This window comes from Salvelinus alpinus, chromosome 4, assembly GCF_045679555.1.
Source record: "Salvelinus alpinus chromosome 4, SLU_Salpinus.1, whole genome shotgun sequence".
NCBI classification, from domain to species: Eukaryota; Metazoa; Chordata; class Actinopteri; order Salmoniformes; family Salmonidae; genus Salvelinus; species Salvelinus alpinus.
In genome coordinates this window covers 20760204-20777585 of record NC_092089.1, presented here as the reverse complement: position 1 = coordinate 20777585, position 17382 = coordinate 20760204, and the positions used below count along the sequence as shown (strand labels likewise).

The following is a 17382-nucleotide window of genomic DNA, read 5'->3' as shown; positions in this document are numbered from 1 at the left end:
TAATCAGTTTTTCCATCTGTGCCTTGTGTTTGATTGGAAGGTTTCCTGTGGTGGTGAAGTTGCGTCTCAGCCATTGTGATCCATTCGTATGGACTGCTCCATGAGCATAAGCTGAGTCGGTGTAGATGTTCACAGTCTTTCCTTCAGCCCTTTCCAGAGCTTGCGTTAAACCTATGATTTCCGCTAATTGGGCTGATGCAGGTTGTGGGATGGTAGCAGATTCCAAAGTTACGTGTGATCCATCCGGAAACTGCTGCACCACTGCGTATGCTGCTATGTTCCCTTCTTCTCCTCTATAGCAGCATCCATCTGTGTACAACCATAGGTCAGGGTTGGTGAGTGGTTCGTTCCCCAGGTCAGGTCTCAGTTTCAGTTCTTGTGCAGCTCTTTCTGCGCAGGAGTGGGGTAGTCCTTCTTCAGCATTGAGTGCGTCTGCCATGTTTTTGTCAGTGTTTACAAAAGTGATGTGTGATTGTGTGCATTTATTCTGGATTTTTGTTTTTCTTTCAGCGCTGAACGTGAATTCTTTGCTCATCAGATATGCTGCAACCCCATGGTGGGTGTGGATTTCCAATGGATGGCACATTACCAGGTGTGCTGTTTTTTCAATAGCTTTTGCCACTGCAGCCACATACCTGGAGCATGTGGTTAGTCCCACTTCAATGTGGTCCAGTTTGGAGGAGTGATACATCAACACTCTTCTCTCCCCCTCTTGTTTCTGGAAAAGGATGGATGATGTAAATCCTTCTTTTTCAGAAACATCCAGATGGAACTTGTTTTTGTAGTCAGGTGCTGTTAAGGCTGCTGCCACTGAGAGATCTGTTTTCAAGAGTGGAAAAGCCTTTGATGCTTCAGTAGTCCAGGTCAATGATGAGTGTAGGTTAGTGGTGGGCAGCTTCAGGGCCATGGGGCATATTCGTCAGACATGCCCTGGAAAGGGGGAGGTGATTGCTGATTCGGGTCTGGATTGGGGTGATTGTATGCGGGTTGAAGGGCCGCACGTGGTTGATACATCATTGGCCTGACTCCTCCACGTCCTCTTGGGGTGGTTTGTCCGATTGGCCATCCAGTAGTGTTGGGTCGGTGTCAATGGGTATGGGCACTGACGTGCCATATGTCCAGTTTGTTTACAATTGTAGCAGTCCATTGGTCGTGCTTGACCTGTCCCCCAGGGTGATGGGTAACGTGGTTGTTGTCCCCATGTTGAAGGATAGCCTTGTTGTGTTGCTTGATAGTATGGTGGGGTGACCATGGGTAGTGACTGATCCAGGAGTTGTGATGGTAGGGGAGGTCCCTGTGGGGTTGACATGGGTGGTTGTTGTTGCTGTATCATTTGTGAAACCGTTTTTTCAGTGATTTGTGAGATGTCTGGTTGATCTTCAGCCACCATCTGTTTCTTGGGTTTTTTCCCCTTTTCTGGGCCTCTTTCAGTTGCAGTTTCAAAAGTTGTACCTGTAGGGACTGGACTTGTGTTTCAGCCCCTCCCTTATCCTTGTTGTATTGGGTGATGTGGTGATGCACATGGGAGTTGAACTGAGCCTGGGGAAGAGCCATTAACCCCACCGTGGCCCTAAGTTTAGTTCGGACCTCATTTGGAGCACCGCTCACCACCATCTCCTTCCACATGTTGACCGTGGTGCCAGTATGGTCATATGGTTCTTCATGAACAGTTCTCCATGTGGTCTTCGCTCTGTCTAGGTAGGCCGCCGGTTGCTCCCCTGGATTGATGGTAAATGATGACAGGGTTGCATGGTTTCGTTCTGTGGGATATGCCCTTCTCAACACTGCCCACAATTGTGCTCGGAAGACTCCCTGGGCCATTGCAGTTGGGGCTGTGGCTAGATCTGCGTCTCTTATCAGAGCTGTCATGGTGGTATGGTCTGTTGCTCTAGCCAGAAGGGCCCTCATGTCACCTAGACAGAGCCGTAGACCTGAAGTCAGTGTTTGCAGTTGAAGGAGCCATGCAGAGGCACCCCCATGCAGGCTGGGTAATTGTTCCATCAAAGTGGTAAGGTCTGTCATTTTCCAGGGTTGGTATTCTTCATGCCCTCCGTCCGGAGTGGGCCTCAACGGCATCTGCATCTCCGACCCTCCCCGTCCACCATGTTGGGGATCCCAGTCTGCCCTGGACGAGACACCCCTGCTGCTCTGTTCCCTGAGACGTACGGACTGTCTGATAGGTTCGACCAAATCCCTCACCTTCCCCATCATTACCCCTTCTATATGGTACGAGCCCCCTCCACGTTCAGCATCTTCTAACATAGATTTGGCCAGTGCCACTGAGTCCCTGATGTCTCGCTCCACCTCCTCTTCATCTTGTCCTGATCTGTTCTCACCTTCATCGTCCTTGCTGTGGTTTCCTCTTAATGAGGCCCCAGAGGAACATTGTCCTGGTGGCGACCATGACCCTTCAGTGACTGTTTGACTATCCCCCCTCGTTCTGCTTCTAAACCAGTCTGGGTTTGGAGTGGAAGAAAACTGAATCAGCTCTCTGTCTTCTCTCTTCAAAGGGCCTGGTTGAGACCCACCACCCCGTCCTTGTGGGTAGGTTGGTAGAGACCCACCATGTCCCTGTAGTGAGGCGGGGTTCGAACCCCCCCCACATCCCTGTGTGTGCGCTCTATCCCTTTCCTCCCTTTCTCGATGATCAGGCCTCTCTTCACACACGAGTTGCCCTTCTTGGATGCCCAAAGTCATACTACCTTTTAGGTGTCCTTCATGCACCACAAACACCGGTGCCTGTACCACAGCAGGGGTCAGAAAAGGGTTTTGAGGGAGGTGGGTAAATGGATTTTGAAAATAGGGAGGTGGTGTTATTTTCTCTCCCTGTGGCAGTTCTGGGTATAGATGGGTTGGGGCCGATGGGGCGGCTGTGGTGGTAGGTGGGGCGTCATTATTGTTGGACATGCCCTCTTTGGTGTCAGTTGGGGCTCCAGTGACCACCCCCATCATGTCAGGTTTTCTGTAAGGGAGTGATCCCTTCTGATTTCTGAAATCCCTTCTGATTTCTTCAATCGCCCACGTGCCTATTTTTAGTTCTGCCTCTGCTTTCTCCCTATGTATTGTACCTTCCTTTGTGAATAAGTGGTTCTTATTCCTTTCAACTTCACTTTCTATCCCTTCCTTCACTACTTCCTCTAATTCTTTCTCCATAGTGAGGAGTTGCCCTTTTGATGGGGCAGCTCCACTAAGGTAACCTGCCTGTGTCCATTTTAGCCTCACTTCTTCCCACACATTCTTTATTGTCTTATACTGTATTTTTCCCCCTGCTCTTTCCTTCATTCTCTGATCTAAGTATTCATTGAATTTGTGTTTGGGGACGATGGTCGTGGCCATTTTGTCGTTAAGCTATGTCTGGGTCTATCACTATCTTAGTATACTTTAGCTCGTCACCGGCCGAAACCAGCAAAGTATCCTTGGCGCTAACACAGACCTATCTCTTGCGTCCCACCATCGTGCATAAAGAATTTTATTGCCGTGTATTCAATGAATTATTTTTTCCGTTTTCCAACAATATTTCAGCTATATCCTTTTGGAACAATATATTAGTATATTCAAGCGCTCCTAAAATAATTGGAATAAAGATTTTAGGAACTTTTTCCCAAAAGTTATTATTGTTTTTAACTTTTTCGATTAATTAAATACTTTGCCAAAACATTTCAGAAATGTCCTTTTGGGACAATATATTAGTATATTCAAGCGCTCCTAAAATAATTGGAATAATGATTTTAGGAACTTTTTCCCAAAAGTTATTATTGTTTAACTTTTTCGATTAATTAAATATTTTGCCAAAATATTTCAGAAATGTCCTTTTGGGACAATATATTAGTATATTCAAGCACTCCTAAAATAATTGGAATAATGATTTTAGCCCTTAAGGAATTACCAACAGCACAAGAGGGAAAAATCAAGTCAACTTTCAGCGCGGCAGCTTCACAACGGCCTAAACTTTTTGACTCGGCGGTCACTTTCAACACAGCCTCAATTTAGCATATCAATAATTAGTAGCAATCAGTCTCGTGGAACGTTCAATCACTCACATTGATTTGGAGAGTTTCAGGTTTAATACCTTCTACCATTAATCTCGAAATGTCCAGCTCAGACTTATTGCTGATGCTTCTAGTGGAATGCCATTCCCGCTAGGCCCAGATTTGCTAACACAACTTGAACATACAATATCACATTAGATTCTTCACGGTAACACCTAGCTGATCAATCTATTGCGCGACTATATGAATCTTATTTTTATTTATTTTTTATGGGTCCTCACGGTAACACCTAATTGATTGCCAAATCAACTATTGCCCGACTATATGGATCTCATCTTTTAATTATTTTTTATGGGTCCTCACGGTAACACCTAATTGATCACCAAATCAACTATTGCCCGACTATATGGAACTTTTCTTTTAATTATGGATTCCTCACGGTAACCCCTAGCTGATCAAATCAACTATGGCCCGACTATATGAATCCTTTCTTTTAATTATGGATTCCTCACGGTAACCCCTAGCTGATCAAATCAACTATGGCCCGACTATATGAATCCTTTCTTTTAATTATGGATTCCTCACGGTAACCCCTAGCTGATCAAATCAACTATGGCCCGACTATATGAATCCTTTCTTTTAATTATGGATTCCTCACGGTAACCCCTAGCTGGTCAACTATCAACTATTGCCCGACTATATGAATCCTTATAAAGCTTATCCCTCACTGTACATCTAGTTGATCAACATATCGACTAGTGCCAGACTATGTGAACAAGTCTTTGACCTATTATTACTTAGATATCTTTACACAATGCCTTAGATTCTAAACAATTTCACATACATTTTCCGGCAATTCATACTCACGCCAGTACTCCTGATCTCAATTTAGATATTGGCTATAATACAATATACAGATTTTGATTAAACAGGCTCTGCTTACCTTTTAATTTCGAGCTCTTTGATCAGTTTCCTGGGTGAGTTGAATCCCCGATGTCTCCTGCGGACAGGTCACCCCTCCTTCTGGAATCTTTCTCCAACTCGTCTCCTCTCTCATCAACTTTCTATGGACCGAATTCAAAGGTTTTTAACAAACCATCCTCTGCTACCAAGTTTTGTTGATAAAACGTTTACTGGAGACAGGAGATCAAGTTGAGACATAGGACGAGGTGGATATTTGTATAATAAGGCAGTTTATTCACAGGTAAAAATATCTTAGCAATCGTGCAGCACGGCCCTGTTCTGTCTGACTCATATGGAATCGTCGGAAAAGAGACCCCTAAACATTTTGTGCTGATTATATATGCAACAAATGAAGTAGGTTGATCTTGTAGTCTGGCCTTCCGATTGGTAGTCCTGTTCGGGCCTGATGTCGACGTTCCATTGGCTCTTAACATAGTTCTTTGTCTTAGAGTCTCAACCTCGAGCAGAATGCATGTGCGTTTGTTTTAGCAGGGGCCTGTTCATGGGGGAGGGGAGTGTGTGTGGGTCTGTGGTTATTATAAGGGTACGAAGTGTGTGGGTATAGAGGGGGATGGGTGCATGTTGTGTCAAGTATAGCTTGTGTTGAGAAGTTGTTAAAACAAGTTGCCAGTATCTATTACAATTTCTTACACGTGTTAAATTTAAAGGCAATGTTCCTGCTTTAGCAGAGAACGCATTCACAGTAATCTCAATGTCGGCTTAAAATCGGGTACATTCTCTTAATTTCTACTGTGCGATCTGTAACTCTTCAGTGATACAGACTGAATAGTTCTTTGTTTACCCTTTTCCATGGATCTTTTCTCCTGCATGGCAAGTTACAAGGACGGTCCTCATTTCATTCTGCTCTTTTTCTGTCAGGATACTAAAACTTTACACCATTTTTATTATACTGATGTTTGTCCATCTACAACAGCTGGAGAACATACAGACATCCAGGTACTTTCCTTTCCTGGAGTTGAAGGCAAAACTCCTGGAAAACGCTGCCCACCGCTGCTCACTGGAGTTGTAGGCAAACCTGGACAACGCTGCCCACCGCTGCTCACTGGAGTTGTAGGCAAACCTCCTGGAAAACGCTGCCCACTGCTGTTCACTGGAGTTGTAGGCAAACCTGGACAACGCTGCCCACCGCTGCTCACTGGAGTTGTAGGCAAACCTCCTGGAAAACGCTGCCCACCGCTGCTCACTGGAGTTGTAGGCAAAACTCCTGGAAAACGCTCCCCACCGCTGCTCACTGGAGTTGTAGGCAAACCTCCTGGAAAACACTGCCCACCGCTGCCCACTGGAGTTGTAGGCAAACCTCCTGGAAAACACTGCCCACCGCTGCTCACGCTCCTAGGGTCGAAACGTTAGAAAATCACCTGGGAGCATGAGCAGCAGTGTTAGGATTTTCCTTTCCATTTTACTGGTGTTTACCACGCCATATATTCAGGTCACTCTAGATAAGTGTCGGCTAAATGACCTACAGTACATTTGTAGAAATGGCAATGATTGGACAGTTGGTCGACTCTACTGGCTTTAGAAAAGTAAAGAGTAGTTTGGAGGTAAACAGGGGGTCTGGTAACATGGTACTGTATGGACCGAACATCAACTACGAGGCTTTTCAGGGAAAATGGCCTCCAGCAAAGCTACGCTGAACAAAAATATAAACAATTTCAAAGATTTTACCGAGTTAGTTCATATAAGGAAATCGTTCAATTTAAATAAATTCATTAGGACCTAATCTATGAATTTCATGACTGGGAATACAGATATGCATCTGTTGGTCACAGATACCTTTAAAAGTAGAGTTGATCAGGCTGTTGATTGTGGCCTGTGGAATGTTGTCCCACTTCTCTTCAATGGCTGTGTGAAGTTGCTGGAAATTGGCGGGAACTGGAACACAGTCTTACACGTTGACCCAGAGCATTCCAAACATGCTCAATGGGTGACATGTCTGGTGAGTATGCAGGCCATGGAAGAACTGGGACATTTTCAGCGTCCAGGAATTGTGTACAGATCCTTGGGATATGGGGCCGTGCTTTATCATGCTGAAACAAGAGGTGATTGCGGCAGATGAATGGCACAACAATGGGCCTCAGGATCTCGTCACTGCATCTCTGTGCATTCAAATTGCCATCGATAAAATGCAATTGTTAGTTGTCTGTATCATATGCCTGCCCATACCATAACCCCACCACCACCATGGCCCACTCTGTATACAACGTTGACATGAGCAAACCGCTCACCCACACAAAGCCATACACACTGTCTGCCATCTGCCCGGTACAGTTGAAACCGGGATTCATCTGTGAAGAGCACACTTCTCCAGCGTCCCAGTGGCCATAGAAGGTGAGTATTTGCCCACTGAAGTCAATCACGACGCCAAACTGCAGTGAGGTTAAGTTTGGTGAGGATGACGAGCACGCAGATGAGCTTCCCCGAGACGGTTTCTGACAGTTTGTGCAGAAATTATTCAGTTGTGCAAACCTACAGTTTCATCAGCTGTCCGGGTGGCTGGTCTCAGACGATCCCGCAGGTGAAGAAGCCGGATGTGTAGGTCCTGGGATGGCGTGGTTACACGTGGTCCGCAGTTGTGAGGCCGGTTGAACGTAATGCCAAATTCTCTAAAACGACTTTGAAAGCAGCTTATGGTGGAGAAATAAACATTGAATTACCTGGCGAAAGCGCTGGTGGACATTCCTGCAGTCAGCATGCCAATTGCACTCTCCCTCAAAACTTGAACACAAGGTGCACCTGTGTAATTAATGATCATGCTGTTTAATAAGTTTCTTGATATGCCACTCCTGTCAGATGGATGGATTAAATTGGCAAAAGGAGAAATGCTCACTAACAAGGATGTTAACAAATGTGCGCACATAATTTGAGAAACTTTTTGTGCGTATGGAACATTTCTGGGATCTTTTATTTCAGCTCATGAAACATGGGACCAAAAGTTGACATGTTGCGTTTTATAGTTTTGTTCAGTATAGAGATGGTCTTCAGTAAGTATTTATACCCATCGACTTATTCCATATTTTTTTTTATAGCCTGATGTTTTATAGCCTGACCCCTCACCCATCTAGACACAAATACCCCATAATAAAAGTGAAAACATGTTAAAAAATGTTTTCAAAATGAAATACAGAAATATCATTTACATGAGTTTTCACACCCGAGTCACTATTTTGTAGAAGCACCTTTGACAGTGATTACAGGTGTAAGTCTAAGCACTTTCCACACATGGATAGTGCAACATTATTTTCTAAATTCTTCAAGCTCTGTCAAATTGGCTGTTAATCATTGCTAGACCACCATTTTCAGGTATTGCCATAGATTTAAGTTCAAACTCTAACTTGGCCACTGTCTTGGTAGGCTTGCCATAAAGGGGTTGAATTCTTATCGACTCAAGACATTTCAGCTTTTAGTTACTTTGTCAAAAATTAAAAATTCCACTTTGACATTATGGGGTGTTATGTGCAGGCCAGTGATAAAAAATCTAAATGTAAATCAATAAAACAATTCAGGCTGTAACAACAAAATGTGTGAAACGTTGAGGGTTGTGAATGCTTCCTGAATAACTACTGACATTGTGAACTAAGCCAAATGGTTGTTTCCATTGACTAACATGGAGACATTTCTACCTTTGAAATATTATTTTCTCTTTTTTTAATAAACAAATTTACCCTTCTGTGAAACAAATTAAGTCACATTTTTTACACACTCCGGATATGATAAATATTACCTGAGATAAGTTCAAGTTGTAAAAAAAAAAAGTTATTTTATTTGACACATCTGAAAATACAAATGTTTGCTCTGTTGAAATTGTAAAATATATAACTTTTAAGTAGATATGGCAATTGGTTAAAAAACAGTTAAGTTTCAGTAATATCACATCAAAAAGGGATGGTTCTCTGAGATGCAGTACGCTGTCAAGGTCCAGACGAGTATCCTGGAAATATTACTCCAACATAAAACACAGCACCATACAGACCGGGCTGACAGAGTACTGACCCAACTGGTAGACCGTCCGCTGACAATACAATGGAATTAAAAGTAGACTCCTCAAGATGGCGTTGCAACGAAGATATAGAGATGAGCAAGATGCAAGACTATGCTCTCATACAGTCACACAAAGTATCTGCGCATGTGCACTTCACACTGCTACAACGTGGTAGCTACGGGCCCAAAACAGCGGAGTAGTTTAACCTCGCACTTCAACGCTCCCTAGTTGTCGAGGAAATGGATCCACTACGTCTTAACTTTGTGCACGCAACGTCATCTCGCTGAGTCGACCTTTAATCAAACCATTCACAATCTCGTAACAAAGAAAGCGACGTAACAAGGGGGGGGGGTGGAATTGTATTAGCCTACATTATTGTCTCATCCAAGAAACAGCAACAAAGACCTTTATCTCACAGATGTGGTGTGATATTACCATTTCTGTCTCTCAGCCCTTAGTCTGCCTTAAAGAGAGAACATGGCTGTTATTCTACATGGAGGGTTCAGAGATGACTTGAGAGGATGACGTGAGACCATGTGTGCGTCCCAAATGGCACCCTATTCCCTACGTAGTGCACTACCTTTGACCAGGGCTGATAGGGTACTACTTTCACTGGAGCCCTAAGGAATAGGGTGCCATTTGGGACGCAGAGGCCAGGAGATGAAGTACTGTATGAAATGTAAACTGAGAAGAGTTTTAACACACTGAGGTATCCTCATCGTCACAAAGCAAGCCCTCCTCGCATCTGCTTTCAGAATAAATACTCCTGTATTATTGTTCTAAACGTTATGATAAATATTGTAGTAGTTGTGAGCAACCAACAGTGATAAAATAAAACATTAAATATTTTTAAAATATCCTCAACTCCATGATTTTGTTTCTCGTTCCATATCCATATGAACAGAAAGGTAGTCAAGTTCAAGTTAGAATGTTCAATAAATAAAGTACTTCCTGTGTATTGTGAACATTGGTTCTATTCTGAATGCCTCCCTACTCCCTATGTAGTGCTGGTCAGAAATAGTGCACTACAAAGGGAATAGAGTGCTATTTGGGACATATACAGAGTGTTGCATAGTGTACAGATTGGGCCTGTGGTGCAGAGCAGACTGAGCCTGGAGGGGCTAGGCAGGGTGGGGCTGGACTAGGTGAGGCTAGGCAGGGTGGGGCTGGGCTAGGTGGGGCTGGGCTGGGCTAGGTGAGGCTAGGTGAGGCTAGGCAGGGTGGGGCTGGGCTAGGTGAGGCTAGGCAGGGTGGGGCTGGGCTAGGTGAGGCTATGCGGGGTGGGGATAGGCTAGGTTAGGTGGGGCTAGGCTAGGTGGGGTGGGGATAGGCTAGGCGGGGTGGGGCTAGGCTAGGTGAGGCTAGGCGGGGTGGGGATAGGCTAGGTGAGGCTAGGCGGGGTGGGGATAGGCTAGGTGAGGCTAGGCGGGGTGGGGATAGGCTAGGTGGGGTGGGGATAGGCTCCACTGGGGCTGCATGGTAAAGTCCCATACATACATAATAAGTCTCAATGGGTCCTCAGCCCTCACATCCCTGTAGGGGTCAATTCCATTTCAATTCAGTCAATTTAGGAAGTTCACTGACATTCCACTTTTCCTCAATGGGAAAAATGTGGAATTGTAGTTTCAGTCTAATTCCTGAATTAACTGAATTGAAATGGAATTGACCCCAACCGTGGTGGTTAGGGACAACCTCTTCCTAGTCTCCATGTACTCCTGGGCCCAGCAGCGGGCGGCGTGTCCTCCAGCCCAGCAGGGAGCAGCCTAACCAGGCAGGGCAGCAGGTGAGAGGACAGGACCGGTGTCTCTCAGTACACCCAGCTGATGGGGACCCACTGGGGCTCAGAACACAGCTGCTCCACGGCCGCCTGCAGCTGCTCAAAGGCCTTGTCCAGGTTGTCGTTAACGATGGTCAGGTCAAAGTAGTGGCTGTAGACCCGGCGGATCCTGGCGCTCTCATCCACCGTCTTCTTCAGATCTGTCTCCTGAGAGAGAGAGGGGGAGGGGGAGAGAGGGAGGGGGGAGAGAGAGGGAGAGAGAGAGCAGAAAAGAAGAAAAGGGGGGAGAGCAGAAGAGAAGGGGGGAGAGAGGGGAGGGGAGAGAGGGAGAGCAGAAGAGAAGGGGGGAGAGAGCGAGAGAGAGAGAGAGAGGGAGGAGAGAGAGAGAGAGGGAGGGAGGGAGGGGAGAGAGAGGGGAGAGAGAGAGAGGGAGAGAGGGGAGAGAGAGAGAGGGAGGGAGGGGAGAGAGAGGGAGGGGAGAGAGAGAGAGAGAGGGAGGGAGGGGAGAGAGGGAGGGAGGGGAGAGGGAGGGAGGGGAGAGAGAGAGGGAGGGGGAGAGAGGGAGGGAGGGGAGAGAGAGGGAGGGGAGAGAGAGAGAGGGAGGGGAGAGAGAGAGAGGGAGGGAGGGGAGAGAGAGGTTTCCATCAGTGATTTCTTCTGAATAACTACAACACTCAGAATTGTGCACAGATCCAGCAACATCCAGAGACTGACCGTGAGCAGTTTGGTGGTGAGTCCAGCGTCCACCACGGCTTTGTGCATAGCTCTTAGTGTGTCCAGTTCTGGAGCAGCAACAAACACTACAAACGGCATGAACTCTGCTGTCTTCAGCTGCTTCAGCGCCTGACGACACACACACACAACCCATCAACACACACGACCCATCAACACACACGACCCATCAACACACACACACGACCCATCAACACACACGACCCATCAACACACACACACGACCCATCAACACAAACACACACGACCCATCAACACACACACACACACAACACACACACACACACACACACACACACACACACACACACACACACACACGACCCATCATGTAATCATGCTTATTCAGGTTTTGCTTAAGACCCATGCATCTGTTTTTATCTCAATATCAAATCATTTCTGGGTAACAAATTAGGTCCCTTACTCTCATTATTTTCAATCAAAATAGTCAAAAAGAAACAAAAATAGCTTCTTAGCAAAAGCAATTTCTCAAGAAAGAATTTAGCCAAGACTGTCTGGGAGTGGTCTGAATGGGTAGGGGAAAACTAAAAACCAGCTGTTATTGGTAGAGAGGTTTGGAACTCTGTTTCTTATTGGTCTATTAACTAATTTTCCACATGGTGATGTCACCAGGCAGACCAAAACTCCCACAAAAACAAGCTGAAATTTCAGGCGGTCTTTTCAATCAGCTCTTACACTAAAAGGCCTGATCAGAATGTTCACATTACAGTATTATTCCAACCTAAGTACGGAAACATATATAAAGACACAGGAGAATCACATTTTCTGGGCCTTTAAAATGAATAAATCCTGACTGTGTGTCAGACCTACCTGTGGGTTAACGTCCAGTATGCAGGTACGTCCTGCGTCCACCACCTCGTGGATGGAGTTCATCTTGGTTCCGTAGAGGTTTCCATCGTACTCTCCATGCTCCAGGTAGCAACGGGCCTTAATGTCTGCCTCCATCTGGGACCGAGACACAAAGCAGTACGACTGGCCGTCTCTCTCCTCCTCCCGAGCAGAACGAGACGTGACTGGAGGGAGGTGATGGTGGGAGGTAAGGAGGAGGAGAGAGTGAGAGGTGGGGTAAGGAGATTGAGGGAGGTATGCAGGAGGGGTGAGGAAAGAGGGGTGAGGAGAGAAAGAGGGGTGAGGAGAGAAAGAGGGGGGGTGAGGAAAAATCTCATTAATCCATAGGAGACTGAAGTTTGTCTCTGATATACACACACACGGGGGGGTGGAACTCACAGGGGACGGTGGTTCCATAGAGCAGGGGGTTGATGATGATCAGTCTGTTCTTCAGGCTGCGCCGGCCCACTCCCTGAGCACCAATCAGAACCAGGGTCTTCCTCTGGAACGGAGGCATCTTGGCCACCTCTTCGTAGATCTGCAGCTCGTGGCGGTCAAACTCTGGTCGTCACGACAACAGACACGCTACCACCATCAGCTTAGTTTGCTCAGTAATAATACTAACACATAACTACTGAACAAAAATATAAAAACACAACATACAACAATTTCAACGATTTTACTGAGTTAGTTAACATAAGGAAATCTGTCAATAAAATAAATTCATTAGACCCTAATTTATGGATTTCACATGACTGGGCAGGGGCACAGCCATGGTTCGGCATAGGTCCACCCACTGGGGAGCCAGGCCCAGCCAATCAGAATGAGTTTTTCCCCACAAAAAGGGCTTTATTACAGACAGAAATAATCCTCAGTTTCATCAGCTGTCCTGGTAGCTGGTCTCAGACGATCCTGCAGGTAAAGAAGCCGGATGTGGAGGTCCTAGGATGGCGTGGTTACACGTGGTCCGCGTTTGTGAGGCCGGTTCAACGTACTGACAAATTCTCTAAAACGACGTTGAAGGCGGCTTATGGTAGAAAAATGTACATTCAATTCTCTGGTGGACAGTCCTGCAGTCAGAATGCCAAATGCACACTCCCTCAAAACTGGAGACATCTGTGGCATTGTGTTGTGTGACAAAACTGAATATTTTAGAGTGGTCTTTTGTCCCCGGCACAAGGTGCACCTGTGTAATGATCATGCTGCTTAATCAGCTTCTTGATATGCCACAACTGTCAGGTGGATGGATTATCTTGAGAAAGGATAAATGCTCACTAACAGGGATGTAAACACAGTTGTTCACAACATCTGAGAGAAATAGTTTTTTTGTGTGTCTGGAACATTTCTGGGATCTTTTATTTCAGCTCATGAAACATGGGACCAACACTTTACATTTGTTGCGTTTATATTTTTGTTCAGTATTATATACAGTAATCTATACTACAGTTATATACACTGAGTGTACAAAACATTAAGAACACCTTCCTACTATTGAGTTGCTTCCCCTTCATCTACACTGACTAAAATGGATTAACAAGTGACACCTGGTCAGTCTGTCATGGAAAGAGCAGGTGTTCCTAATGTTTTGTACGCTCAGTGTAGAGCCCACAATAGATGGAAAATGAACCTACCTACTAGTTAGGCTATACTGTAGTACACTTTTATATCACTGAAATATTAAATGAATGGCTGCCAATAATGAGAGACATAGGTATAATCCAGCTGTTTTTTGCTTTGATATACATTAGGAGATGGCTCTGGCCAACAACATGTTACTGATAGTAACACCCACATGGTGAACTGAAGTCCTTTAGAGCAGGATCAGAGAGGTCTAATGGCTGGAGATACTGTTATCAGTATAACAACAGCCACATGGTGAACTGAAGTCCTTTAGAGCAGGATCAGAGAGGTCTAATGGCTGGAGATACTGTTATCAGTATAACAGCCACATGGTGAACTGAAGTCCTTTAGAGCAGGATCAGAGAGGTCTAATGGCTGGAGATACTGTTATCAGTATAACACCAGCCACATGGTGAACTGAAGTCCTTTAGAGCAGGATCAGAGAGGTCTAATGGCTGGAGATACTGTTATCAGTATAACACCCACATGGTGAACTGAAGTCCTTTAGAGCAGGATCAGAGAGGTCTAATGGCTGGAGATACTGTTATCAGTATAACACCAGCCACATGGTGAACTGAAGTCCTTTAGAGCAGGATCAGAGAGGTCTAATGGCTGGAGATACTGTTATCAGTATAACAGCCACATGGTGAACTGAAGTCCTTTAGAGCAGGATCAGAGAGGTCTAATGGCTGGAGATACTGTTATCAGTATAACAGCCACATGGTGAACTGAAGTCCTATAGAGCAGGATCAGAGAGGTCTAATGGCTGGAGATACTGTTATCAGTATAACAACAGCCACATGGTGAACTGAAGTCCTTTAGAGCAGGATCAGAGAGGTCTAATGGCTGGAGATACTGTTATCAGTATAACAGCCACATGGTGAACTGAAGTCCTATAGAGCAGGATCAGAGAGGTCTAATGGCTGGAGATACTGTTATCAGTATAACAGCCACATGGTGAACTGAAGTCCTATAGAGCAGGATCAGAGAGGTCTAATGGCTGGAGATACTGTTATCAGTATAACAACAGCCACATGGTGAACTGAAGTCCTTTAGAGCAGGATCAGAGAGGTCTAATGGCTGGAGATACTGTTATCAGTATAACAGCCACATGGTGAACTGAAGTCCTTTAGAGCAGGATCAGAGAGGTCTAATGGCTGGAGATACTGTTATCAGTATAACAGCCACATGGTGAACTGAAGTCCTTTAGAGCAGGATCAGAGAGGTCTAATGGCTGGAGATACTGTTATCAGTATAACAACAGCCACATGGTGAACTGAAGTCCTATAGAGCAGGATCAGAGAGGTCTAATGGCTGGAGCTACTGTTATCAGTATAACAACAGCCACATGGTGAACTGAAGTCCTATAGAGCAGGATCAGAGAGGTCTAATGGCTGGAGATACTGTTATCAGTATAACAACAGCCACATGGTGAACTGAAGTCCTTTAGAGCAGGATCAGAGAGGTCTAATGGCTGGAGATACTGTTATCAGTATAACACCCACATGGTGAACTGAAGTCCTTTAGAGCAGGATCAGAGAGGTCTAATGGCTGGAGATACTGTTATCAGTATAACACCAGCCACATGGTGAACTGAAGTCCTTTAGAGCAGGATCAGAGAGGTCTAATGGCTGGAGATACTGTTATCAGTATAACAGCCACATGGTGAACTGAAGTCCTTTAGAGCAGGATCAGAGAGGTCTAATGGCTGGAGCTACTGTTATCAGTATAACAGCCACATGGTGAACTGAAGTCCTATAGAGCAGGATCAGAGAGGTCTAATGGCTGGAGATACTGTTATCAGTATAACAGCCACATGGTGAACTGAAGTCCTATAGAGCAGGATCAGAGAGGTCTAATGGCTGGAGATACTGTTATCAGTATAACAGCCACATGGTGAACTGAAGTCCTTTAGAGCAGGATCAGAGAGGTCTAATGGCTGGAGATACTGTTATCAGTATAACAGCCACATGGTGAACTGAAGTCCTTTAGAGCAGGATCAGAGAGGTCTAATGGCTGCTGAACTCACCTGCATTCTTGGACATCAGGTACATCATCTTCTTCTTCTTCTTCTTCTTTCCTGTTAGTGTCCCACAGAGAACGCCTGGGAGGAACAAAACACATTAAAAGTTCACTGAACCACAAGAGGGCACCAGAGTAAACATATTTCCTAAGTAGGTCTGAGTTGTGGACACAAGTAGTAGGGAAGTGGTGGGGGGGTTATTTATTAGAGTGTGGATTCAGCCTATACTTTCATGGCAGTTTGCTGCCAAATGTGATCATTTGAGAAATAAACTGTCATGTATAGAGGTTGTGTGTATATAGTACACTACTTTCACTATATAGGGTAAAGGGATCCATTTGGGACACACACGAGGACACAAACTGGTGGGGAGAAGATACGATTTTGGGGTAGATGTCAGCACTTTGTTGAGTATAGAGATGTGTGTTACAATTCCATTTCACCTCAGTTGAACCAGGCAGTATTCTGAGTTATATAGGCGGGTGTAAAGAAGTCTAACTGCCTAATAATAATTACATTTTAAGCACTTTTCAAACACCCAAAGTCACTTTACATAGTCAGAAATGTACCTGATCCATTCCATTCTCTCTTCACAAAGGCCTTCCTCTTCTCCTCTAAGAACTGACTGGGGATCAGTCCTGTGGCTCCTCCCACAATGTTGACTGCCTGAGGGACAGGATGTGAGGTCAGAAACATGCTACTTCCTGTTTCTCTTGCTCTACTCTTAAGGAGCAGTTCATTTTTTGTAAATTAAAAGTCACAAATGGAGTAAAGTTGTCTTGTGTACCTACAGTGCTAGTCATTAAAAAAAAGCTAGCTAGCTCATAGATGCAAACAACGTTCTTCCCCAAAAACATATAATCTGTTTCAGTAGCTATAGTTACCTGGCTAACTATAGCTAGGTGTCATCATCTAAAATAAACCTCATTTATAAGACAGTTCTTAGTTGATTAATGGTGGTCGGACCCATCTATGTGAAGCTAGCTATAATAAGGATTAGCCAAAATAGTGGACTTTGCGGTTAGACTTCAAAATAAAAGTATGCCATTGACAGTGATGCAAATTAATACATTTACATTTAAGTCATTTAGCAGACGCTCTTATCCAGAGCGACTTACAAATTGGAAAGTTCATACATATTCATCCTAGTCCCCCCGTGGGGAATGAACCCACAACCCTGGCGTTGCAAGCGCCATGCTCTACCAACTGAGCCACACGGGAATAAAAAAAGTATAATTATGGCATAGTTTAATAGATCATGCTAAACGAGGTTGGAATGTTATATAAAATCAACAAAAGACAATTTGTTAATTTGACAAAAGCTTTTGAAATCACACTGGATGTATTATACTTTAGAATTGCATTGTGGGCAAACTTATTTCACTGTACAGCCTTACCTATGGATTGTGGATCAATGACATGGGGTATC

At 44.9% G+C, this 17382-nt stretch overlaps 1 protein-coding gene across 3 annotated transcripts in view; it reads right to left on the bottom strand.

The window, feature by feature from the left end:
• Positions 1–8704: 8704 nt before the first annotated feature.
• pals2a (protein associated with LIN7 2, MAGUK p55 family member a) overlaps positions 8705–17382 on the bottom strand; it is a 39119-nt gene continuing 30441 nt past the window's right edge. For all 3 annotated transcript variants that reach the window (XM_071395961.1, XM_071395962.1, XM_071395963.1), the window contains 6 exons: positions 16523–16619; positions 15960–16034; positions 12710–12871; positions 12293–12495; positions 11444–11572; positions 8705–10936 (listed from right to left, as the gene is read on the bottom strand). In XM_071395961.1, coding sequence (XP_071252062.1) covers positions 10760–10936; positions 11444–11572; positions 12293–12495; positions 12710–12871; positions 15960–16034; positions 16523–16619 — 843 coding nt within the window. In that variant the 3' untranslated portion in view covers positions 8705–10759. The remainder of the gene's footprint in view (positions 10937–11443; positions 11573–12292; positions 12496–12709; positions 12872–15959; positions 16035–16522; positions 16620–17382) is intronic.